This window comes from Odocoileus virginianus, chromosome 26 (genome assembly GCF_023699985.2).
Source record: "Odocoileus virginianus isolate 20LAN1187 ecotype Illinois chromosome 26, Ovbor_1.2, whole genome shotgun sequence".
NCBI lineage: Eukaryota > Metazoa > Chordata > Mammalia > Artiodactyla > Cervidae > Odocoileus > Odocoileus virginianus.
The window spans coordinates 15,419,223-15,445,140 of record NC_069699.1 but is presented as its reverse complement, the minus strand read 5'-3'; the positions used below and the strand labels follow the sequence as shown (position 1 = coordinate 15,445,140).

At 47.9% G+C, this 25,918-nt stretch overlaps 1 protein-coding gene across 6 annotated transcripts in view; it reads right to left on the bottom strand.

Annotated features, from left to right (window-relative positions):
* The window catches only part of SRGAP3 (SLIT-ROBO Rho GTPase activating protein 3), a 250,339-nt gene that overhangs the window by 7,002 nt on the left and 217,419 nt on the right, over positions 1 to 25,918 (bottom strand). For 5 of the 6 annotated variants that reach the window (XM_070455600.1, XM_070455601.1, XM_070455602.1 and 2 more), the window contains 7 exons: positions 18,933 to 19,067; positions 15,735 to 15,840; positions 15,323 to 15,550; positions 12,161 to 12,240; positions 5,593 to 5,773; positions 4,211 to 4,360; positions 1,840 to 2,167 (listed from right to left, as the gene is read on the bottom strand). In XM_070455600.1, coding sequence (XP_070311701.1) covers positions 1,840 to 2,167; positions 4,211 to 4,360; positions 5,593 to 5,773; positions 12,161 to 12,240; positions 15,323 to 15,550; positions 15,735 to 15,840; positions 18,933 to 19,067 — 1,208 coding nt within the window. The remainder of the gene's footprint in view (positions 1 to 1,839; positions 2,168 to 4,210; positions 4,361 to 5,592; positions 5,774 to 12,160; positions 12,241 to 15,322; positions 15,551 to 15,734; positions 15,841 to 18,932; positions 19,068 to 25,918) is intronic. The other variant, XM_070455605.1, reaches the window with a different exon arrangement.

The window sequence follows — 25,918 nt, the reverse complement described above, 5'->3', positions numbered from 1 at the left end:
AAATTCGCTAACAGCCAATATTAGCCTGTGGGCTGCCCAGGTGCCACTAGTGGTAACGAACTCCCCTGCCAATGCAGGAGATGTAAAGTGATACGGGTTCAATCCCTGGGTCGGGAAGATCCCCTGGAGGAGGAAATGGCAACCCACTCCAGTATTCTCGCCTGGAGAATCCCATGGACAGGGGAGCCTGGCGGGCTACAGTCCAGAGAGTCTCAAAGAGCGGGACACAACGGAAGCAACTTAACACGAAACACAATATTAGCATATATGCTTCGCCAAGATACTTCATCCTCTGCCCATAACACTGTCTACTTTAAGAAGACACTGTTTGTGCCTTTATCCACAAGGATTAGTGGTGGTGGGGGGGGGTCCTGCACGACAGCAGAGAAGGCAGTCCGGTCCCCACTTTTTGCGACCTCCCACCCCTGCAGAGATAAATGGCCACCTTCCACACCCCAGGCTGCTTAAATTACGTCCCCCCTGATATCACTACACAGTCTGCTCTACTCCGGCAGCGCCCCAGGGCAAAACTAATAAGTAAAATGTAATTATCGCCCCTCTACCACCATCCCTACCATCCCCACCACCCCACCCTTGCAGAGTGTGGGCCAGGAAGACAGCAAGCTCAGAAAAAGATCAGCTGAGGTGTTTAGGCACAAGCCTGGTGTTAGTCTGAGACGTGATGCCATGATCTCAAAGTGGAGCTGCAGAGAGGCGCCAGGAAGCGTGGACAGTGGTGGGACAGGGGGGCAGGGAATGATCACTTTTCACTTTGTCCTAAATGAGACCTTTCCACCTTGGATGGGTGTTTCAAGGTCCCCAACCCCCCTCTTCACAATAGAATCCTCACCGCCCCAAAGATTCTGATTGTCCCTCTTTTCTTAACAGGGAGAAAACATTGAGAAGGGGATACATAATGGGCTGCCAGCCAGATTCCAGGGAGAAAAGTGGAAACTTGAACTATGATAAAACCGTCAAAAGCACATGAAAGTTGTCGTGCCAATTATTAAACAATTCAAACAAACTGTTTGGTAACAATTTTTAAATGAATTTGTGTGCTTTCTTCGGCAAGTGTAAAAATCACGCAGGTTTCTCATCCAAATTTTTAAGAAGTTACCTAACAAAACAGAAAACTCGAAGCACTTTGGAAGAGCATGGAACATTTTCTGCTTCCAGCTTCAGCTATTTCGTCCTGCCTACCCTTTGGATCTTGGTGCTGTCCTCTGCAGAGACATCTCTCACTGCTTACGAGCAATCCGCACATTTTAGGCTCTCGGAACACAGAGTTCCACTCCTTGAAGACTCCTGACCCAGCTGCCATTTTCACAGCTGTGTGTGTTGGTGGTTGCCATCCCTCTCTTCTCTAAACCCTAAGCTCCATGTGGGCATGACCTGGGTCCACTTTATGCCATTATTATTTTCTCAGTGCCAGCCAGTGATTGAGCACAACAGATGCTCCATCAGTATTCATCAATAAATAAACGAACGAATGAATCAGGGAATGAATGAAAAGATGAACAAATGAAAACTTGAATAGCACAATCTTGCCATCTTATGGAGACACCTGCGACAACCACATCCCCTATCTGGGAATCCCACCTCCAGCCTGGACACTGGGGCCTTGAGCCTTTACAGGAGCCCTAGCCAGGAGCTACACCCATCCAGCTTCCCCTCCCAGGGGGAGGCCAGCAGGGGCACGGGAAGCCAGCTCACTGTCTAGCCTGTGTCCTGGCTTAGCCTGACCTGGCGTGAGGGGCGAAGTGCCTCCCCAGTCTGCAGGGGCCCACCCCTACCCCTCCGGGGGTGTCAGCGGGCGCGCCTGCCTCCTGCCGCCCTTACTTCGGCCAGGGCCTCGGCCTCCAGGGACTTGTGGTCCCCCAGGCTGCTGTGCCTGGTGGAACCGCATGTCGACCGCACGCTGTGCCCTTCGGAGAGCGCCTTCTTGTCGGGGTAGTTGATGCTGCCGGCGCTCCCGAACGTCGCCATCCTCCGCTTCTCGGGGCTCTCGATCCTTCCCCGAGTGAGGGGGATTTTGTGGGGGCTGCTGGGGCAGGCGGCGGCCCGGGGCGGTGTGTCTATGCTGGGGCCCAGGCCCCGGGGCGGGCTGTGAGTGTCGCCCCCGCTTCGGCGCCTGGGGATGGCTGCTCCGTCAGATCGTAACCGCACTCTGCAAAGGAGCCAGGGGGCAGGGGCATGGGGCAGAGGTCAACCCTGGCCGGTGTCACATGGGTCAGCCAATCCCCCAGAGTCCAGACATGCTACACACTAGTCTAGGGAGTGGGTATAGTAAAGCCTCATTCAGCCAGACTTGGCGATTCTGCAGTGAAGGACTGTCCAAACGCAGAATTCAGGCCAGCAGGTTTAACCTGCACACACGAAGAATCGGGCCTTCTGCTTCTAAGCTGCAGTCGGTGGTGCTAATTACATAGCGAATCTCATCTATATGTTAAGTCAGGGCCAGGAGGATTGCAACCTGGGAACACTTTGCTCATGGTTAGTTGGGTTCATGATATGTTTTTAAGCGGTTTAGATGTCTCCAGGATTCTAAAGGGCTTCTGATTGGTTTGAGGCATTGAGGCTTGACTGTACCACAAGTTACCAGCTCCCGGCAAGCACAGTAGGGCCCCCTGGGAACTCAACACAGCCCAGTGTTGTCACCCTCCCCAAATCTCCCCAAAGGGCTGTTTTCTATAAGGCTTTTCCAGACCTTGAACATTTCCAATCATTAAGAGAAAGACCTGTATCACTGGAATGCCTTTTATACATTTGGATACCTTTCACCCTTCAAGGAGGCTGTGGCAGAGAGAAAAGGGGCCTAAAGTATCTATCTGGAAGGCAGATTCTTGTCCTGTCTCTGTCACTGACTGCAGCAACTTCTTTCAGACCCACTTTATTCATCCGTTAAATGGGTCTAATATTCCTCACCCACCTTCAAGGGAGGTTCAGTGGGTGGGAGACCACTCTGAAGCGGTTCTACCCACCGGGGATTCTGCTCCAGCCTAGGGAGGTCAGCAAAGCCCTGAAGGCACTGGTGAGGAGAGGAAGGCTGGGAAGGGTGCGGGAGTGGGGAGGAGGGACCGGGTGTGGGGATGGATTGTGACGGGGACCAAGCTCAATGCAGTCAGCAGTGCTTTACACCCTGTGCCACCAGCCGAGCTAAGCATTGCCTGTGGTCACCCCAACAGGACCAAAGCATTGGTGCTGGAGTGGAAGAGTACTGGGAAAGAAAGGAGGAGAGGAAGGCAGACAAGGGAGGACAGAGGGAAAGGGAAACTGAGGCAAGAGAAGGTACGGCCCCCCTAGATGTCAAGGGACCTCAACTCTGTCACCCACCTACCCCAACCATACACTTCCCCTGATTCTATCTGCCGATTATCGACACCCTGAACTGAACAGAGTTCGCTGGAGAGAGGTACTGGGACTTCTGCTGAAATAAATCCATAAACCTAGGTTCCTACTGCAGCTAATTTCTCTGGCTCTGTCTGCAAGCACCCAGTGTGTGGGTTGATCCCATGACCTCTCCACCAAAAACAGAGAATATGACATTTTGAGGATCTGATTAAGAAAGCAGTGAGAAACTGCCAACTTTTCTTTTCTTTTCCTTATTGTTTTTGTTTTGTTTGAAATCACCAAGTGCTTTGGACTCTACCTGTAGACAGAGTGAGGAGCCTAGCTCCTTACCTGGCAGAAAGGTCATGTGACAGCCCCGCCCACACGGGAGTGAAGAAATTGGCAAACACACTCCCACCAAATACGTGGGTGGAGCCGAGTGTCAATTTCCCCCCACGCAGTGTGTATGAGACGTCTACTTACGTGGTGCGCTTCAGCGAGTAAAAGAACTTCACATTTTAAAATATAACAACTTAGGTTTTCAACACAAAGTGGGGAGGAGGTGTAAGAACTGGAGAGAGAGGAAAAGTACTTGCCAATCTGTAACTCTCCCTCCCCATGTTATTAGTATTTTAAGTAAAAAGGATTGGTTGCCTGTATGTCTCTCCTCTTTCTCCACCTCTGTCCCAAGCTGGATTGCTTTTCTACCTGTCATTCGAGGCCAGTTCCAGCCAGCCCAGCAGGCGTGCCCAACGTCACATCCTTTGGGGAACAAGGGGCCACGACAGCCTCCCTCTGTCCCTCCCTTGCCCTTCCTTCTCCCCAATCAGACACGAATGGGCACTGCACGAGCAGGATAGAATGAACCCGAGTTTCCTACCGGCCCATCACCCCCCCAAAGCCGTAATCCGAGATGTGCTCCGTGGGGGACTGCAGGTCGTTTTTGGAGGAGGCCTTGTCGTCCAGCAGCGGCCCACTGCTGGCCTCGCTGTCGGCCTTTTGGCTCAGGCTGTCAGAGAAGGCGTCGTCCCTGGGGAGAAGGACAGGTGTGAGCTGGGAGGGCTTCGCTCCCAACAACCCGGAAGTACTGAGACCTGAGGGGCCGGATCCACACCCACAGCTCATGGTTGCGCCGCTACCGCTTCCCCAGCAGGAGGCGCTCGGGGGCACCACTCTCCCCTACCTGCTCCTCCAGTAGGCTAAACTGGTCTCTCCAAGCTGCTCTGGGCTGGGACAAGCTGAACACGGGAGGGTGTGGAGGAAAAAAGGGGGAGTGGGCCTGCAAGCTAAGCTCTGGGCACTGAGTCTCATGTGACTCGGGGAGCAGCAGCTTGGGGTTCAGCCAGGGAAGAGGAAGGCATTCCCATCCCTCCCACACCCTTGGCTTTGGACAAATCGGAAGGGGCTGGAGTTTGTTGGGGTGCTCTGTCCACCACCCCCTACGCCCTCTCCCCTCCTCTATCCTTCTTCCTGTCCTTGTCCTCAGAGGCCTGGGGTCAGAAGACCGCCTAGGGTTCTTCTGTTGTTTGCCTGACCTGGACTTTTCTCTGGCTCCAGATGGTCTGCTCTGCCATCAAGATGTATGCCTCTGGCCCCCGCCCCTTGAGGCCCAGCCCGCAGCCTGGTAAATCGTTCAACCTGAGCCGGACTGGAACTCGGAGGGAGTGTATACAGGAACCCTCAAAGCTTTTCCAAGAATGGAATGTGTCGACTTTCTGGGCCTGATGCTGGGGCTAGGTGTTTGGGATGCAGAGCTTTTTTCTTTTTAAAGGCCTAAAGTTATTTTTATTTTTTTTAAATAGTACCCTCTTAGCTGGAAATGAGAGGATGATTGTTTCTGCCCCTCTCCTGGGAGAGCTATCTCAAGGTAGAGAACAGTAGGCAGTTAAGAGGGCAGTGGGGTGGCCAATGGGTTACAGTGGAGGCCCTGAAGGGCGGAGGTATACGGCAAGATCTAGTGGACGCTGAGAACCAGAGCGGGTGATAAATGCCCTGGAGGCTGTCAGGTGGGCCAGGACGGCGAGCCAAGAGCACCAAACACTGTCCCTGCGGACCGTGAAGGATGAGCAATTTGCTTATATGTTAAATGGAGCACCATTCAAAGGGAGCTGAGACATAATCCATTCTCACAGAAGACCAAGTGTGTCCCAGCAGGGAGAGCAAATCACTGGCATATAATCCAGCGCTAATGTTCCTGTGCCCCTTCCAGACATCACTAATCCATCATGACACTCTTCACAGACGGTCCCAAGGCCCACTCACATGTCCTGTACAACTATGTACTGATGTGGGATGAGCCCGTCCACGCCGTTGTGACGACCCTCCCACCAGTCCTCGGAGGCTCGGTGGTACAGCAGCAGTGAGGCTCCCTTCTTGAAGGACAGCTCCCGTGGGGACCGCCCCACGTAGTCAAACTTGGCGATGGCCTCGATCTGCTCCACTTCTGGAAGGAAAGCAAGGGCAAGAGCATCCATGAGGACAGCAGAAGGCAGCCCAGGAGCCTCAGTCAGAGGGCCCTGGCTCCGTGGGGCAGCGCAGACAGCATGCCTGGTGAGAACAGCATGAGCTGGGGCTCAGGATACTGGGCTCTAGTCTCAGATCCGCTCCCTGTGCTGTGACCTCAGGCAGGCCATCTCACTTCCCCAAATGGAAAGTGGGGTTGAAATACTACATCCTTACTTTCCACTGCTCCTTTTTAACATTATAAAAATAATATAAGAAATTTCTTTTTCTTCTGTCCCTTAAATACCAGCTCTGTTTCCATTTTTCACATATCACACTGTTGGTGGTTCTTACCTTGTAGGAAGTCAAACAGATGTTGTATGTGGATTCTCTTCCATGTAAAATGTTGTATACAATTTTTAAAGGTTCCCAGAAGCTTCTCTCCAGAGCTCATTGTTATAGACTGAACTCTGTCTTCCCCCAAATCCCTATGTTGCAGTCCTAACTCCCACTGTAATGGTATTTGGAGATGTGTTTAGGAAAGTAATTAAGCTTAAGTGAGGTCATAAGGGTGGGGACCTAAGATGATAGAACTGGGTTCCCTCTGAGAAGAGGAAGCGACATCGGAGAGCTCGCTCTCTGTCTCTGCATGGGCACAGTGGAAAGGCCATGTGAAGACACAGCGAGAAGGCAGCTGTCTACAAGCAAAGAAGAGAGGCTTCAGCAGAACCCAACCCTAATGGCACCCTGAGCTTGGACTTCTAGCCCCCCAAACTGCGAGGAAGCACATTTCTGTTGTCTAAGCCACTCAGTCTAAGGTATTCCATGATGACAGCCTGAACTAACATGCACATCTATGAACTTAATTTGGGGGGAGGGAGAATTCTTACTGGGGCTACAGGTCAAGCATATCTCTTTGCATACACACCTCTCCCCATCAGAGCTGTATTCTTCTCTGCTGAGTAACAGGCCCTGCCTGGGTTAACCAATGAGAACATAGTTCTTGTCCTTGAAATATTCCTACTGCCCAACTCTGTCACCTCTTGTTTGTGTAACCTCAGGCAGGTTACACAACTGATGCACACCTCAGTTGCCTTTAGAGGATTAAATGATAAAGCATGAAAGAAAACATACAGATAGGCAACAGGTATATGAAAAGATGTTCAACACCATTAATCATTAGGAAAATGCAAATCAAAACCACAGTGAAGATATCAACTCATACCTGTTAGAATGGCTGTTATGATAAAGACAACAAACAAGAGTTGGTGAGAATGCAGAGAAAAGGGAACTTGTGCACTGCTGGTGGAAATGTATATGGGTGCAGCTACTATAGAAAACACTACGAAGGTTCCTCAGAAAATTAAAACCAGAACTACCATGTGATCCAGCAATTCCACTTCTGGGTATTTACCCACAGGAAATGAACACATTTAACTTGAGAAGATATGGTGCAGACCCCCATGTTCCCTGCAGCACTATTTACAATAGCCAAGATACGAAAGTAACCTAAAGGTCCATAGACAGACAAACAGACAAAGAAGACTGGTGTATAGAAACAATGGGAAATTATTCAGCCATAAAAAGATGGAAATCGTGCCATTTGCAACAGCATAAATGGACCTTGAGGGCATTATGCTGAGTGAAATAACTCAGACAGAAGATGACAAGCACCGTATGATCTCACTTACATGTGGAATCTAAAATCAGAAACAAACAGAACTCACTGATACAGAGAATAGACAGGTGGTTGCCAGAGGTGAGAGGTGGATGAAATGGGTAAAGGAAATCAAAAGGTACAAGCCTCCAGTAGATAAATAAAGCATAGGATGTAATATTCAGCAGGATAAATAAGTCATAGGATATAATATTCAGCATGGTGCCTAAAGTTAACAATACTATGTTGTATATTTGAAACCTACTAAGACAGTAGATCTTAAAAGTTCTCATCACAAGGAAACAAAATATAACTGTGTGGTGATGGATGTTAAACCTGACTTATTGTGGTGATCATTTATATATATATATATGTCTCAAATCATTATCCCATATATCTTATATTAATAAACTGTTATATATCAATATATCTAGATAAGAAGAAAGACTTCAATATATTAAAAAAAAGAGAACATGTGAAAGTTCTCAGCATAGCACAGACATACATTAAGTATTCAGCTTATAGCGGCTCTTGTGATTTTGATTATAATTACTAATGGACATGAGTTTGAGCAAGCTCCAGGAGGTGATGAAGGACAGGGATGCCTGACGTGCTGCAGTCCATAGGGTCACAAAGAGTCGGACATGCCTGAGCGACTGGACAACAACAAAAAAACAATGGCTTTAGCTTATGGGGTGGGACTAGACAAAGAAATCTGCACTGCAGAGAATTTAAGTGTTTTGCTGAAGGCCATGCAGCTAGTGATCTTTGGGAAGGGGACTTTCGGGGGAGCAGGACAGTTATTTATGCCTACAATTTGTGTTAAAGCCTGTACCCTAAGAGATGCAAATGGGTAGAAATGCTACGGAGAAAATGGGTCATGTATAAATGTTAATGTGCTTGTATTTTAAAGCAAGCACAAAGATGTTTAATACTATAAAAAGAAGACACATGCATGTACCTATATAAATAGACAAATCTATTAAATTCTAATAAACAAAAGAGTAACAAAGGTGGTGCCTGCTCTCGCTAGCCTGCAGATATCTTCCCGGTGCTGAGCATCCATCAGGACTGTCTCTTCTCTTGTCCTCATGGATTATCTTGATCCTGTCCGTGCACCCATCCACCTGTCCATCATGGAGCTAAGCCAACAATACCTGGCTTTACCACCTTTTTGTTTTTACCTGGGTGACCTGAAAAATTTAGTTCTGTTTTCTAAGTCTCAGTTTTCTTATCTGTAAAATGGGAGTGATAAGAATAGTACCCACTTTATAGTGTTGTCATAGGACTAAACAAGTTATTACACATGAACAGCTTGTAACAGTGCCTGGGACACAATTAGCTTCATATGAGATGTAGTTGTTGCTGTTATTAATACCATAGTTAATGACTCCTAAGGGCCATGGACAGCATGGAAGTCATCTCTCCCTGTTATTCCCCACCCCACCCACACACATCACAGAGGTCTCTTCTCTGTGAGTAGCTGGCTCCAGAAGACTGGGCCGGTGCCCCCGTGAGATGCAGTGGTCTTTGGGTGGACCCAGTCCTCAGTGCCTGGGACAGCCCGCTGTAGACAGCAGGCGTCAGTTAAGCCAGCTTTCCCCTGCTGGTTCCCTGACAAGTGTCTTTGCAAGATATTCTGACAAAGTTGATGCAAAATGACAGACCAGCTATTTAGGATCAAATAAACTCAGATCTTGACTCATAGTCACCTTCTCAGTGAAATGGAGAGATCTCTGTACTGCTGCATCTTTGACTTCACACCATCCCTATGTGAGCAGCACCTAGTAACCTATGTATCTGCCTGGCTTTAGAGAGAGAAAGGCCAGAGGCTTTGCAAGGCCAAGAGCTGAACCCCAAGGGCTGGGTGCTCCTTGGAGTGACCCCAAGGGCTTCTTCTGAGCCCACCCTTTGCTCTGCTGAAGGAACTGCCCAGGGCGGAGACTTGCTCAACTCCACCAGCTCCAGCAGTCACTGGTGGTAGACTGGAGTGGGGGGCGGGGGAGCAAGGAGAAGTGGAAAATGTAAGGGGGAGAAAAGAAGAGATGAGGAGCAGAGCTGAGCTGCAAGCTGAGAGAAAGCTCGTGTGTTTGCAGATGTTGCTGTATAATGGTGTGGGGTAGAAACAGGGATAACAGCTACCATTTATTAGGAAGTCTGTCATTTGGGTTTATCACACCTAAAATAGAACAGCTTACCAACTCTCCCACACACCCCTCCCCAAACTTGCTTCATCCCCTCATCTTCCCCATCTTAGGAAACAGAACCACCATCTGCCCACTCCCTCAGGCCACAGAAGCTAACTCATCAGCATTTCCTTCGAAATTGTCCCCTGAATCTGACCAGCCTCACCACCTCCAATGCCACCCTCTCCCCGCTGGTCCAGACACTACCGTCCTTCTACCTGGCCACCTCGCCTCCATTCAAGCTTGGTAGAGTCGTCTCTCCCCACGGCAGCTGGAGGGATCTTTTAAAATCATAAATCACATCCTGAGACTCTCTTGTTCAAATTCCTCTGAAGGCTTCTCTCCGGTGGGGTGAAGCCTGCCGGGAGGTCCTGAGGCCACAAACCCCTGTGCCCTCTGTCCATCCCTCTCCTTGGTCCTGGTGCCCACAGCACCCACCACCTCACAGTGAGGAGACGGGGCGGCCACACAGCGGGTGCAGGCTGACTGACAGTGACCTGAGGCCCCAGGAATGCGGCAGGGTGGTGCCTGACCTGCCTTCCCACGGACACGTCTGCCTCCACCAGCAGCAGCCCCAACAGGTCTCAGTGCTGAGAAATCAAGCTATCTTGCTGGACAAGAGGTGTTTTCCCCCAGTGGAAGTGGAAGAAGAAAGCCTGAAAGCAAGATCTAGATCAAGAGTTGCACATGTGTGTATGCACACAGGCACATAACCAGCAGTCAAAAAGCAACAGATGGAGAGAACGAGAAGGGGGCTATTAAAAGTGATAGAGGGAAAGGGGGGACTAGAGCTGGTAGGAAAGAGAGGGCAAGAAGGAAAGAGAAGATCAAACCACCGCAAACAATCAGAAGGTGGCAGCCTTCATATCTCCTAAAGGAGGCTCTGCAGGACGTTCTTCTCAGCTCAGGGTGGCTTTAATCGCTAAGAATTCTAGCAGAGCTGAACATCACGCCCCGATTTACTTTCCTGCCCTACGACCCAGGCCCGACCCATCACCTCCCTCTCAGGCCACAGTGACTGATTCTTGCCTGGGTGCATGACTCGAGACAGTGCGGTGAGACTCCAACCAAGGGACTCTACTGGAATCATTTTGAAAAGGAAGCTCTTTGGGTAAAAGGACAATGAAAGCCTGGAACTGTCAGAGACCACCGCAAAAGGAAGATCCCCCCAGAGGATGAAGTCGACACAGGGAAGCAGAAGAGCAAGGTGGAGACACATCCCTGACAAGGCCAACTAAGCTCCTGGATCCAGCCGTGCCTGAAGCCACACCTACCCTGGATCCCTTTTATGCTTACGTCAGTTTCAGTTGAAGGCTCTGTGACTGGCAACAGAAATAGTCCTACTAGAATATGAAAACCCACCTATGTAAGAGTCTTGCCTCTTACACCAACTCCCAGGAAACTCACCAGAGTACAACCCAGCTCTCTTGACCAAAATGGGGGCTAACAGGGCCTGGGACTGCCCCCAAGAGAAACACAAAGGCCAGTAAGAAAACTGCTAAATAATGATTTTTAAACAGTGAAACTATCACAGGGAGAAAGAAGGGCTGTGTTCAGTCAACACAAGGCAGCACTGGGACATTCAGGCCTGAGGTACCCTTGCTTGCCCAGGCCCCTTCCTCCACTAAGAAAATATCAAAACTCTGTTTTATGACCACATTGATATAAAGATTAAAATAATCCAGGCTCATATTCTTTTTAAAATTCTTATATTGAAATGAATTAGAACATTCTCATGGGCCCTGAAAGCAGCACTGTGGGTCCTGGGCAGTGGGCCTGATCTGCCTAATGGAAACGCTGGCCTCAGGCCCAAATCATCCAGACTGCCTGGCTACACGGTTCACGCTCCTCCCCAGAGGTGAGTCTGATGCCATTTCCTTAACTAGAAGCGGTGAAAGGTCTGAGGTGTCGCTCAGAGCCCGGGTCAGCCTTTTCCCTCTACCTGCACACCCTCGCCTGGGTCACCACTGTCTGGCCTCGCCTTTGGGGAGCCCACTGCACTGCTCGCTCCTGCAGTCTGGAATGATCACCCTGCATGGTGGGGAGCGGCCCTCCTGCACACCCTCGCCTGGGTCACCACTGTCTGGCCTCGCCTTTGGGGAGCCCACTGCACTGCTCGCTCCTGCAGTCTGGAATGATCACCCTGCAGGGAATGAGCGGCCCTCCCGCTGCCAGGGGACACGGCCAGGAGCTGCTTGATGACCATGTCTGGTTCATCGTGGGCCCCGCGTCCCAGCACATGCTGGGTGCAGAGCAGAGCCCAGTACGGGAAGGGGCAGCGGACAGAGCCTGCTTTCTACTTAGGACACTCTGGTCACTTAGAATCTGCACTCAGGCCAGGCAGGACACAGAAGGGGAGCAGGCAAGCCAAGGGATGTGGTGAACTGGAGGTCTTTCTGGGTCTCTCTCTGCTGTACAGGATGATGTGCTGACTGGCAAAGCTGGGAAGGTGGGGGGTGGGGGTTGCACAGATCAGCGCAGCAGGTGGGCAGGCAGCATGGGAGACCCCCGGGTGAGTGCCTTGCCCTGACTCCCCCTCACTCACCTTCGTCACTGGTGTGAGGCTCCGTGCCGTTGTCATGGTCAACTTCGTCAATGGTCCCTGGCTCGCTGTGCGGGCTGTCACTGCAAGGAAACACGGGGAGGGGTCTCCTGGGGGACTGTGTACCCTCACACTGCCCTCAGCTTCTCGCAGGCGCTGGCCCAACCCACATCTGGGCCTTGACCCAGATCACATCGAGCCCACTTCATCCCATCTTTTCCATCTGACCACCCACAGACCTTTCTAACAGAAAACCACTCTGGCCCCCTCACCCATCAGGAAGCTTCCCTGAATAACCTCCTCCATTTGCCCCAGCTCTGGAGTTTGCTGGGCTGTCTTCTTGGTAATGGTTGCTAGTGCCTAAGTGTTCTGTAAGATCTAGAAGGCAGTAAAGCCCTGGTGTTTATCCTTGAAAAGATCCCAGGGCAGAAAAGAAAAGAACTTTGGAAGTGTACTGAGAGTCATTCAAGTGGCCTGGCTTTCTGTCTTAGAGCAGAGGTGGCATGCTCAGCGAGGTGGCTGACGCTCCCAAGGAGCAGGCTCCTCAGGGCTGCCTCTCAGAGTGGCCTGCAAAACCCACAGCAGCCCAGGCGGCCAGCAGGATGGGCATAGGGATAGAGTGACTCCACGCCTGAAAAATTCAGCATTAATGCATTGGGGTAATTTCATCAGCTGCTGCCCCTTCACTGGATTATAAACTTCTTGAGGTCAGGGATCATTTGCAGAGTCAGCCGATCAGTTTTTTTTAATCAAGCCAGTGACTGAGTTCTGATATATTAATATATGCCAGGCATGGCGCCAGGTAGGAGGCATGCATTGATGCATAGTTTGGACACAGACCCTGCTCTCATGGGCTGAGAAATAAAAGTGCCGCAAGTTGAAATGTGTTATACAGGCACGAATGAGGTGAGACAAGAGCTCTAAAGGGTCCTACACGGGGTGCCAAGGAAGGCTTCTTGGAGGACGTGACATTTACAATACCATTTAAAGGAATATGGGCTTTATTGTGAAAAATTCTCTTGGATAAGGCCCAGACTGCACAATGGTTTAAGACCTTTCATAACCTGGCTCCTTCTGGTTCCTCACAGTCCCCTTGTCACCTGCAACACTGCAGTCAAACAGAAATGCTTTTTATCTGACTGCATGCTCCAGGCCTAGCACAATCTTTGCCCAGTCTCACCTGGCTGAGCCCAGTTCATCCTACAGGTCTCAATCAAGTCACTGCTTCCTTCAGTCAGCCATTCTAACCGCCCCACGCTGGCTCCGGGGCCCCTACTCCTAGCACTGCCTGCCCCCTCCCCCGCCGTGTCAGGGGTTAATTCTGGCTGGGTTACCTCCCTGTTGCCCAGCCTAGGGCCTGGCGCAGGACAGATTCTCAGTAACCATACGGGGAATGAACATGTTGTTCCCTTTGATGAGACCCTCACAGCCAAATCCTCCTTTTGGGCTTTGAAAACTTGTCCAAAATTACCATGTAATTAATAGTTAATGGGGCACAAACGGGATTTAAAAAAGCATGGTTATTATATGTAGTGCTTTGGTAAGTATGCTACGATCTGTAGGTGTCTTCACAGAACACTAATTATATATATATATATATATTGCAGCAAGAAAAGAAAGCTGGTAATGGCTGCAAAAACTATAAAACTGAAAAGCTTTTCTCTGTCCTAAAAGTATGCTTGCTGGCTGTTGAATCTCTGTTACAGGGACAAACTTGCTCCCAGGGCCTCAAATGAGATTAGAGAGCAGCAGGCCTGGGTTTCTATGCAGGGAGGTGTTGCAGAGAAACGATGAGGCTGGAACGTTTCCCTTCTTTGAAGCAATTGCCCAAATGTGCCCACAGAACTAAGCGAGGCAAGAGTCCAGGAATCCTCTGATCATCAAAACGCAAACTCCCCTGTAGCACCTGGCTGAAAGCAGTGTGGGTAATACCTAAATAGACAGCTGAGTGTTGTCCTGGATTGGGAAGGAAGAAAGACTAGGAGCCCTTTGGCCTCTGTTGGTTGGTGTTCTGAATTTTCTACCTCTACCTCATCTATAAAAAATGTCCTATTTTCACCTCATTTTAAGGTTTTAGCCTGAGGAAGGTAGTCAGGCCTGAGTTTGATAAGATTCTAAAATGCTCCTCTCAAGGGACTTCCCTGCTGGTCCAGTAGTTAAGACTTTGCCTTCCAGTGCAGAGGGTGAGGGTTTGATCCCCAACCAGGGATCAAACCAGCTCCCCTGGTTGGGGAGCTAAGATTCCCACAAGCCTTATGGCCAAAAAATAAAAAACCATTAAAAAAAAAACCAGAAGCAATATTGTAACGAATTCAATAAAGACTTTAAAATACTAAAAACCATCCTTAAAAAAATACTGAAAAAAATAAAAGACACTATTTTCCCCAAGACCCAGCGTAGCACCAAGGCACACAGAGGTGCCCAACTAGCACCCGTCGACCTGGTGTGGAGCTCTCCAAGAATGTGAACTCTCTCTGCCAGAAAAAGAGGACTCTAGGTGGGAGAGGACAAGTGTGGGAAGTGGCGTTCTCAGTTCAAGAGGTTGAGATGGGGATTATCCACTGCCCTGCTGTCTGAGATGGGCTTGCAGCTCACCTAGCCAATGACAGCACTGCATCTCCTAACTGATGTGATTAGTTCACCAGACCCAAGCTTCAGGAAGAGACATAATACTTGAGTTTGTGTTGAGGCATTTGGAAAGGAAAAGCTTTTTTTCCACTGGGGATGCTGAGAGAACAGGCTCTAAAAACTGGAGTTATCAGGTGCCTTCTTGAAACTACCAAGGGAGAGGCTGCCTGGAAATGAAGCCAGCGTAGAAGAGAACAGAGCTGGGGCTGAGAACTGCAGGACTGAGTCCTGACGATAACAGTCGAACCCCCAGATCCAGCTACACCCGTAGCCATGATCCCAGACTTTTTATTTAAAAGTAAATTTCCATTTAGCTTAAGCCAGTTTGAGTTATATTTCTGTCCCATATAAACCAAGAGAGTCTTGGATGTCTCTATCCCTCATATAAGGCTACTGTGAAGCTCAGATGAGAAAACACATATAGGAGTATGCACTAAAAAGCAGTAAGAAAATCAAAGGATTTCCCACTATTCTGGCATAACAGCAACAATAACAAGAACGGTGATGATAATAATATTAAGAAGAATGGAATCTTACCAATATTCTTCCCCTCCAGCCATGCATTTCTCATACACAGGTCCCTCTAGCTCCCGGGGGCTGGGGAAGATGGCTTCATGATGGATGATGATGGTTTTGATGACTTCGTTGACGTGTGCCTGGCAGGACACAGGGTCTTGCCCATCGGGGATGTGCATGAGGGTGGGCCCAAAGCAGATGGCCAGGTTGTAGGGATCCATCATGTTCTCGTCGCTATACTGTGAGAGGCTATGAGAGAGGAGCACCCATGAGCCACCAGGGAAAGGTGAATCTTCCCCTGTACTTTCTTTCTTTGGGGTGCTCTACTCAAGTTCAGGAGGGTTCTATGTTCTGCAAAAGCCCCAGGACACTCCCCTCCCCTAGGAGGCCAGGGCTGAGTCAAAGAGGGGCCCTTGTTGTTCAGGCAACTCACTGGTTGAGGAAAGCAAAGAGGTATCTCATGACCACGATGACCACGCGGGGAAGGGTGATGAGGATCTGTTGGATCTGGTGCACCCTCTCAGCTGGGTTCTCGAGTTCTGTAACAAAAGGGGCTTTTCAGGGCACCTTTCATCCTCACAGACTCATGCAAACAACATTTGTGAGCCTACCTGTGAGATCTCTGTGGCTCAGATGGTAAAGAATCCGCCTGCAATGCGGGAGACCCAGGTTCAGTCCCTGCGTTGGGAAGATCCCCTGGAGAAGGGAATGGCAACCCACTCCAGTATTCTTGCCTGGAGAATCCCATGGACAGAGGAGTCTGGTGGGCTATAGTGCATGGTGTTGCAAAGAGTCAGACACCACTGAGTGACTGACACTTTCATTTTCGCCTGTGAGATCAGCCCATGTAGTTCGGGGGAGGCAATTTTACTTGGTTCGAGAGATGGAAATATGACCCTGGCATCATGATCCCCTGGACATGGGGCGGGGCCCAGAGAGGGGTCCATGGCCTAGTCAGAACCATCAGGGTTGATCCCTGGGACTTGGCTAGAGAAAACATAGAGAGAAGTTCCCTCTTGAAACCAGGTAGAAGAGCAGCTGGGGGCTCAGTGGGAAGAAGATGATTCCCAGGAGTGACGACATCACAGACACGGAAGGGACTGACTCCTGTAGATGTCATATGAGGTCTGGGTCCAGCTGGGCCTAAACTTTTCAGGTATATGAGCCAATATATTTTCTTTTACAGGTTACTTTAGTGTAAGTTGAGTTTCTGTCACCTACAAAGCTATGAGTCTCGACAAACACAAGCAGGGACCAGGTTTTATTAAACTCTTTAAAAAGATCAGCTGCAGCACAGGCCTGGCACAGAGTAGGTGCTCAGGAAATGAACACTGAATAAATAACCACCTCCTGAGCTGTATGTTGTTCAAAGAGCCTGGTGATGCTTGGGATCTCATCTCTGACTCCTGTTTTCAGGTCAGCCCTAGAGATACAGACATTTTATCAGTCAAGCCAGAGCTGGGGGCAGCAGATTTGACTTGGTAAAGAGAAAAAAGTGCTTTAAGGGCTTGTCTCTGTTGAGAGAGAGAGCTCGTGCTAACAGTGAGCTACAAAAGCTGCAAGGATTATCTGCAGGGCTGATGCATAAACCCAGGTCAATTTCCTTTTCAGACAAAAACATGGTTTTCCCTCCCAGTGTCCCCTCCTCTCTCCAGCCTCCACATTTTGTCAGCACGTTCCTTCAAAAACACAGTTCTCTGCCTTTCTCCTCTGTATCCAAGGCCCTTCATGATGGTGCTTCAACCACCCTTGCCTGCTTCATCTCTCAGCTGCCACCCCTTCTCAAAGTATTGGAGCCACGTTTCTCAGATGAAGTGGGAGGGGACCCCTGGGGCTCTTTCAAACATGCGGGACATTCTCTGGGGTTGTCACAGAGACGAGAGGATGCCACTGGTATCTGGGATCCAGGGGCCAAGGTGCTAAGTGTCCTGAGTGTGTGGGACACACAAAAGGCACTGCTCCACCCTAAATGCCAGGGGTGCCATGGAGAAGCTGCAGGCCACCTTATCTACTTTCCCCCTCCCGCCAAAGGCTCTCCTACCCCAGGCCTTTGCACACACTGGTTATCTCTCTTCTCTGCCCAGCACACTCCAGCCTACTTTCATTCACAGCCTGATGCCTCACCCAGGCCTCCACACAGGGGGAAGACTCTCACACATACAGAGACCACCTCCATCACCATTTCTTAATACTGTGTTCTTGAATATTTTCTTTTAAAAAGGAGACTTCACCCCACTCTTCAAATGAGAAACCAGGATCACTTGCCATAGTTAGACGGTAAGATAAAAATAGATACAACAAAAGCAAAACAGAGCTACCAAATGATAGGCAGACACTGATTTACATACAAGTTTCTGAGCCTGAGGCCCTGCCCTGTCTGATCTGCAGGGAGACTGACTTGTATGGGTCACTCCTTGATGTAATCAAGGCTTTGGGAAGGAACTGAGGAAGGACTTTCTCTCTCATCCTGTGATTCAAGGTACACAATGTCATGACCTTGTACCAGAGGCTGAACACTGTGTCTGCTGAGGGCCCTGCCCTGGAGCTGGACTAGTGGAGCTTCTGGAAACAGCAGCTGAGCAAGGGACACCAGGCTCAGACAGAGATGTGCCTTTGTGGCCTGGGATTTCTGAGAGGTGGTCTGGAGCCTGAAGTGGATCTGGAAAGATGAGCAGGAGGTATGAGGGCAGAAGGGCGGATGGAGGAAGCATCTTTCACTCAAGGCAAATTAGAGGGTTCAAGCCTCCCTTGGCGCTTATCACCTCCTGGGGCACCTTCTTGGCTGCAAATATCCCTCAGAACATTGTGAGAAGCATCCATATGTGAACCTGAGTGTGGGGAAACTTTTCTGCAACTCAAAGAGTTTATTTCAAAAAAGGGTTTATTCCAAAATACTAACATTCTAGTATGCTAAAATTAGAGGTTTATTTAAAAATATATATATTTCCAGAAGGTTGCCTTGGATTTCAGCATCTTACAGTCAAGGTGCCTTTACTTCAGCTCTGAGATTGGACTCTTGCCTTTATCCACAGAAAATACCAGCCAAGAAGGACTCTGATGGCTAGCAACATCAGAGGAAGCTGCCAGTCAATGTATTTTTTTTTTTCAGTCAATGTATTTTTTATCATTTCCCTTGTTTGTCATGTTGTTGACCTCACTCCCAAACCTTCCGTGGCTCCCTAACGCCCAAAGGGAAAAGCTCTGGAATCCTTGCAAGGCCTTCAATGTCTTCTCTTTCTTGCTGTATTTTACCCTCCCAGTCTCTTAATACCATGTACTGGGTGGGACAACCTCCTGCTGGTCCCATTGATCTGTGTGTCCCCAACCTTCCCAGGACCCCCGAGTCCAGCCCTCCTGAAAGACTCATCATTCCCCCTCGGGTGTGATCTGAGAATCCAAGGCTCCCTTGGCCTCTTCTCTTCTGAGCTCCTCCTATACCCAGAGGTGCACCGTGCCCATGAGCCCTTCTGTTATAAACCATCTTGTTATTTCCACAACTAGGTTTTAAGTTCCAGAAGGACAGGAGCCATATGGCGTCTTTCACAGCACCCCTCCTGCAGTGATAAGCCTGGAGTGCCGCTCCAATAAAGATTTGTCAAGGAACTGATTATTCCACTGAGGAAATACTTACTAATAGTAGATATCAAATCCTGAAACCTTTCCTTAGGAAAGAGTGGGTTTTCCAGTCCTCGGAAATACAGTTTTAGAACGCCAGCGACTGAATTGATATCTCGTTCATTTTGGTCATCCACAAGGGGGTCTTCACCTGAAAGGAAACAGGAGATGATGATTCAGTGTGGTTAGGAGGCAGCATGTGTGCAGATGGCAGGTGAGGGCACCTGGCCCAGCCTGAATTGGAGGACAGGCAGATGCAACAGCCCCCCCAGCACAGTATATTTAGAGGCCTCCCTATAACTGATTTTGAAACTGTTCAAATCTATTAAAATATTGAGGAATGAAAATAATGAACATCCATCACCATACACTTAAACTCATCTTGCCATATATGCTTTCTCTCCCTTTTCTCTCACTTATAATTATGATTGCTCAATTATTTGAGAGTATTCTATAGACATTATAACACATCACTGCTAAATACTTCAACTCATTTCTCCTAAGTATAAGGATCTTCCGCTGCATAACCACACAACACACAACACTATGGCACCTAGGAAAATTAACAAGAGTTCCAAACACCATCTCACGTACAGACTCTGCTCAAACGTCTCCCCTTTGTCCCATGTCTGTCATAGAATTTTTCTAAAGCTACGATCTAATCAGTGTTCACACCATTCATTCAGTTGTTACGTCTCTTTAGTCTTTTTAATGTAAAATAGACTCCAACATTTTTATTGTTAGTTTGCCTTTCATAATATTGGCTCTTTTGAAGAGTCCAGGCCAACTGCCTTGTACAATGTCTCACACTCTGGATTTGTCTGACTGCTTCCTCATGATCAGAGTCAGGTTAAACATTTTAGGCAAGAATGCTATGTAGACGATGTCTGATCATTGAGTTAAGGTGGTGGCCTCCAGATCTCTGCATTGTAAAGGTATAATTTCTCCTTTGTAATAATCAATATAAATAAAATATAAAATATTTTTATAAACAGTAGTGATCTATGTGCCTACCACCATACTCAACATATTTTACGCAGTGTTTTGGGCATCCGATGATCATTTTTGTCCAAATCAATTATTACCCTGGGGTTCCAACAAAATGGTGATTTTCTAATTCTATCATTCCATCTATAATTACTAGCTGACATTCTTCTACAAAGAAAACCTTTCTCCGTATTCCCTCCACCTTCCTCTTTTTTTTTTTTTAACATTTTATGGACTTGTTTTTATAATTTTTAATTCAATGTGTTTAACCCACTACCCACTATTCATTGGGATGCTCAGATTTGGCCGGGGGGAGTCCTTTCTTATGTTCTTTTGATGTGATCGCTACTGATTACTTCCTTGTTTTCTGGCATAAAAGATATCTCTGAATCCTTGTACTTTCCTTGACCCAGACCTGTAATAAAAAAAACTTCTTCAAGGAGTTCTGTTTGTTTTTTGTAGGGAATGGTATTTAGAAACCAAGATCTAGGTTTTAGGTGTGTTCATTACTATAGGACTGTTATAAAGAACTTTCAGGTTCTTTCAGTAAATACAGTGTGTGTGTGTGTGTGTGTGTGTACATATATACACACACATATATATTACTTTTCATGCATTCACACTGATGTTGATCTTTCTAATTTGTATTTAAGATACAAGGTTTTCTTTACCTTCATTTATTTTGTATTTGCATTTCATTTTTCTTACAGTGAAAACTTTTTCTGAATATTAGTGATATTTAATATTTTAATACATCTGCCTTATTCTACAATATACATAAAGTAGTTTCAGATTTTTATTATAATAATAATATTACCACTAACAATAAACCTACCACATAAAATTTAAGATTTATTTGCTGGGCTTTTGTTTTTATCTTTGGGGTTCTCAAAATGTATCTCACTAAACATGAATGATCAAAAGACAGAAAGTAGAGGGCTTCCTTGGTGGTCCAGGGGTTAAGAATCCACCTGCCAATGCAGGAGACACAGGTTCAATCCCTGGTCAGGGAAGATTCCACATGCCAAGGGGCAACTAGGCCTGTGAGCTACAACTACTGAGCCTGCACTCTACCACCTGCGAGTTGCGACTACTGAAGCCTGCATGCCTTGGAGCCCAGGCTCTACAGCAAGAGAAGCCAATGCAATGAGAAGCCCATGCACTGCAACTAGAGAGTAGCCCCCACTCACAGCAACTAGAGAAAGTCCTGGTGCAGTAACAGAGACCCAGCACAGCCAAAAATATAAAAGATGAATACATTTATTAAGAAAAAAGAACATAGAAAGTAGATTAGCAGTGGGGGGGCGGGGTATAAATGGTATAGGGAATAACTACAAATGGGTACAAGGTTCTTTTTAGGGAATGATGATAATTTTCTGAAATTAGATTTTGGAGATGATGCCATTGTTCAGTCGATAAGTACCGTTCAACTCTTTGCAACCCCATGGACTGCAGCATGCCAGGCTTCCCTGTCTTTCACTCTCTCTTGGAGTTTATTCAGATTCATGTCCATTGAGGTGATGATGCTATCTAACCATCTCATCCTCTGCCGCCTTCTTCTCCTTTTGCCTTCAATCTTTCCCAGCATCAGGGTCTTTTCCAGTGAGTCAGCTCTTCGCATCAGGTGGCCATAGAATTGGAGCTTCAACTTTAACATGAGTCCTTTCAATGAATATTCAGGCTTGATTTCCTTTAGGATTTACTGGTTGACTGGTTTGATCTCTGGATTGACTAGTGATGATGTACAACTCTATTGATATATTAGAAACTACCAAAATGTACACTTTAAAAATAGGTGAGCCTTAAGGTATGAAATTCAATAGAGCTGTTAAAAACTGTATGACCAAGCACATGTTGAAAAGTTACTCTCTGTATGGTTCTCAATCTGATATACAGCTCATTTGTTTCTGTTTATATTCAATTTGGGGGATTTTATTTTTTTATAAATCTTAAATGAAACTTCACAATTTTGAAAAACATTTATGTGGTCCAAGAGTCAAAACCAGATAGATTAAAAAGTTGCTTGCAGAGAAGCCCTATTCTTATCTTTCTCCCACCTACACCTTACATTTAACCATTTTCATTGGTCTCTGATTTGTCCTGCTATCTTTATTTCTGCAAAAGTAAGCAAATACAATACATATATACAACATTTTAACGTTCCCTCATTTCTAACACAATGGAAGTAGTATCTTCTATTACTACATATACTTGTTTGTTTTTTCTCTTAACAGTAAATCTTAGAAATCCTTCCATGTCAGTTCACAGGAAGTGTCTCATTTTTTAAAAAAATGTTTTTATACTAAGTATTTTACTGTATGCTGCCGCCAGTGTATATAAAATAATTTCTTGTGAAACAGAAATTCATGAATATTCAGCGAGGTCGACATTAAGGACTAACAGAAGTAGAAGTCTGTATAGTATGGCCTGTGTTACAGTGAGAGACTTTTGTACAGGATTCAAGTTTAGCTTTCCTTTGAATATTCACCGGTTTATGAAAAGTGGTTTTAGAAAAGCTTGTAAAGATTCCTTTTGCTGCAAAAAGGAACAGACTTTCTGGGGTCTGAAGGGGTCTGCTCAGAGTGCCTGAGCATTCAGCAGACAGAATTGTTTCAAATCTGCAGCTGCCTGGGAAAACCTTCACCCAGTCAAGTCCAGCCTCCAGCCGGAGCTGTTGAACCACTTTCTTCACAGTGGCAATGCTGGAGAAACCAGACATGGGGTGCGCGGTGCAGATCGGCGGTCCACTGGCCAGTGGGTTCACTGGGCCAGGCGCTGGGGCCGTCCCCGTTTTGTTTAACGGCTGCAAAGTACTCTGTTTCATGGATAGATCATAACTCAGTCAACCAGTCTCCCACGGATTGACATTACAATCTTCTGCTGTTACTAACACTGCCAGAACAAATAGCCTCCTAACTATGTTTCCTATTCCTACCACACGTCTCTGTGGTAGGTTCCTGGAAGTGGGATTGGTGGGTCAAAGGGTAAACTAATGTGTGGTTTCATCAGATAAAGCCAAATTCTCCTCCAGTAGGGCTGCACCATTTTTCTCCTCCTACCAGCAACACTGGAGAAGGCTGCTTCTCCACAGCCCTGCCCGTGGGATGTCTTTTAAAATTTTGCCAACTGCAGAGGGGAAAACATCTCAGGAGAGCAGCACTTCTTAGTTTCATGGGGGCTGCTGGAGCTGGCAGCAATCTGACACCTCCTTCAACCTCCTCCTCCTTCCAGAACAGCCCAGAGCAATCTGAGACTGGTAAGCAATGATGAGCAGGATGGGAAATTCATACTTGGATCTGAGTATACTCTGCCTCCGTGGGAAGAGAATGTGTGTGAGTGGCAGGCCTCGGTTAGCCCCAACATGCTTTAGTGCAAATTAGAGAAAGCACCCCACCCCTACCCCTTTCTGAACCAGGACATGCACCTTCCAGGGCCTGAGCCAGAGTTCAGCTCCCTCCTGCCCTCATGGATGAGTACCCTTGGGCAGTGCCCAGCTTGAGCGACCATCCATGTGTGGCAGCCCAGGCACTGCATTCTACCTCTCAGATGTTCCCACAGGAGGAGATGAGAATGCTTACCCCACAAGACTTTCTCATGGGGAAAGAAGAGAGAAAACATTGGGGAATATATTGCTTATACTGATATAGCACTTTTTAAGTGAGAAGCACACTGGCACACGTGCTGTCTCTTAATCCTCACAACAGCACCGCACAGCACCAAAGGAGGCGTGGTTCCAGCACCATCCCTCTCCTGAGAGAAAGCTGAGGCTGCAAAATGAAACAACTTGCCCATGGAGTCAAACACAGACACCAGCAGCTCCCAGGTCTCATGATGCCTGGGAGATATTCCTTCTTCTACGTGTGGTTTTCAGTTCTGTCTGCTGCCTGTCTGCACATGTGCCTATATACCTATTTATGTATGTATCTATTTATCTATCTATCTACCCATACATCTGTCATCTTCCTTCCTTTCCTCCTTCTCTCCCTCCTTCCTTTATAGTGGAAACCCAACTTTTTTTTTTCTTTCTCAAGAAAAAAGTTCCCACAGATGAGCAAAACCGCCTTGATTGAATTTAGAGAAAAGTCCAAGCCCCACCTCCTCTCTAACCCAGCAGTAACCCTGAGGCTCCTCTGAAGGATCAGAAGAATCTGAAAACTCTGTGCTATATTAAGCTGTTTCCTTGTTGTACCATGCATTACTATTGTGGTCTCATGATCCAAAAGCACATGAATTTTATTCCCTTCATATAAGCTCCCTTTGTCAAGCATGGTTAACATATTGACTACAGACTGACAGACACATACACCATTCATTCTTGCTCTTCCTTCCAGAAGGCACTTCATGAGCCACCAGGGAAGCCCCTCATTCATAAAAGTGAAAATGAAAGTCACACAGTCATGTCCTACTCTTTGCAACCCCATGGACTATACAGTTCATGGAATTCTCCCGGCCAGAATACTGGAGTGGGTAGCTTTTCCCTTCTCCAGGGGGTCTTCCCAACCCAGGGATCGAACCCAGGTCTCCCGCATTGCAGGCAGACTCTTTAACAGCTGAGCCACAAGGGAAGCCATCACTCATAAAAGGAGCCATCAAATATTCCTCCCTCCTAGTCCAGGCCTTTGGCTCTCTGCAAGACTAGCCAACTTGGCTCCAGAAGAGCTCAAGACGAGCAGAGTGGTGTGTGTGAATGACGGCTTCCTCTAGGGAGAATCAGAGCTAAAATTCCAGGCACATATGAGAGAAAATTGCTGTTCCAACTTTGCGAGCTAGTTTCCAGGGAGGGAGGTAGAATCGTTACCGAACAGCCCTGCCTGCACCCTGCTTTCAGCCAGGTCACCCAGGCACTGCTGAAAGGCTGCAGGCAGGGCTGTGCCCAGGGGAAAGTGAACACACAGCACGTGCTCAGGGCTCTAGGGGAAAGTGCTGCTGGATGGGGACGTGGCAGGAAGCCCACAGGTGGTCTCAAGGGTGGGTCTCTGCAGCCAGGACCCTCCCAGCCCCATCTTGAGGCTCCGCAATATGACAACCCCTCCCTGTGTTTCCTGCTCACACCCCTCTTCCTTGGGCAGGAAATAGATCTGAGAAAGACAGGTCCTGAGTCTCGAATGTGTCAGACCCTATGTGCAGTGATTTCAGCCCCAAATCCAAATTCTACCTTGATCAGTACAGGGTGAAAGGGCCATCAATTCCTGTTCCAGCCACCCTTCCACATAAGGAGAAATCACAGTCAGCTCTCTCATCTTTACATAGAAAGAGGACAGGAGAACTGGTTTGTGGGGAAAACAGAGACAGAAGACTAGCCTGGGAGACAACAGTGAACCACTGTTCCAAGGCTTGTTAGGACCAGAGAATTCTAATGTGCACATCACCCCTCCAAGGCACCCAAGCAAGTGACAGGAGGTACTGACCTTAGAAATCACGTTCAGGAAGGAAAGAAAGCAGGGCTGCTGGGGTTGGGCGTGGCTGCCTGATACAACAGGGTACTTACTAAGAAGACACTGGCAAGTAAGAAAATGCAAGGGGGTTGGGGGCAGTCAGCAGGCTGAGGCACCAGGCAGTGAGTTTACTCATGAGATACAAGGAGTTCTGTATAGTGGGATGCTCCCAAGAACTAGCAAAGCGTCCAGAGGGTCCAGCTCTGCTCACTTACAATGAACACAGGGCAGCAGGGGTGCTAAGGAGTCAAAGCAAACAAAGAAACCAAACCCTGGCTGGGCTGGCTGGCGATGCCGAGAGGAGGGCATGGAAATGAGGAACTTCCAGTCCTATCCGGGAGGATACCTCTTGCTTGGTGGGCTTTGCACATGCTGTTCCCTTGGTCCAGAATGCCCTTTCCACTCTTCCCCTGATTCTTACTCTTCAAGCCTCAGCTCAGGCATAGCCTCCTCCAGGAAGCCTTCTGAGGCGTTTCTATTCCTCCCCCTTCACCCAAGCTGAGCTCGTGGCTCCCACCCACCACTTACCCCATCCTTGCACTGATCATGCTGTTTACCTTCCCAGCTAGCAGTGACTTGT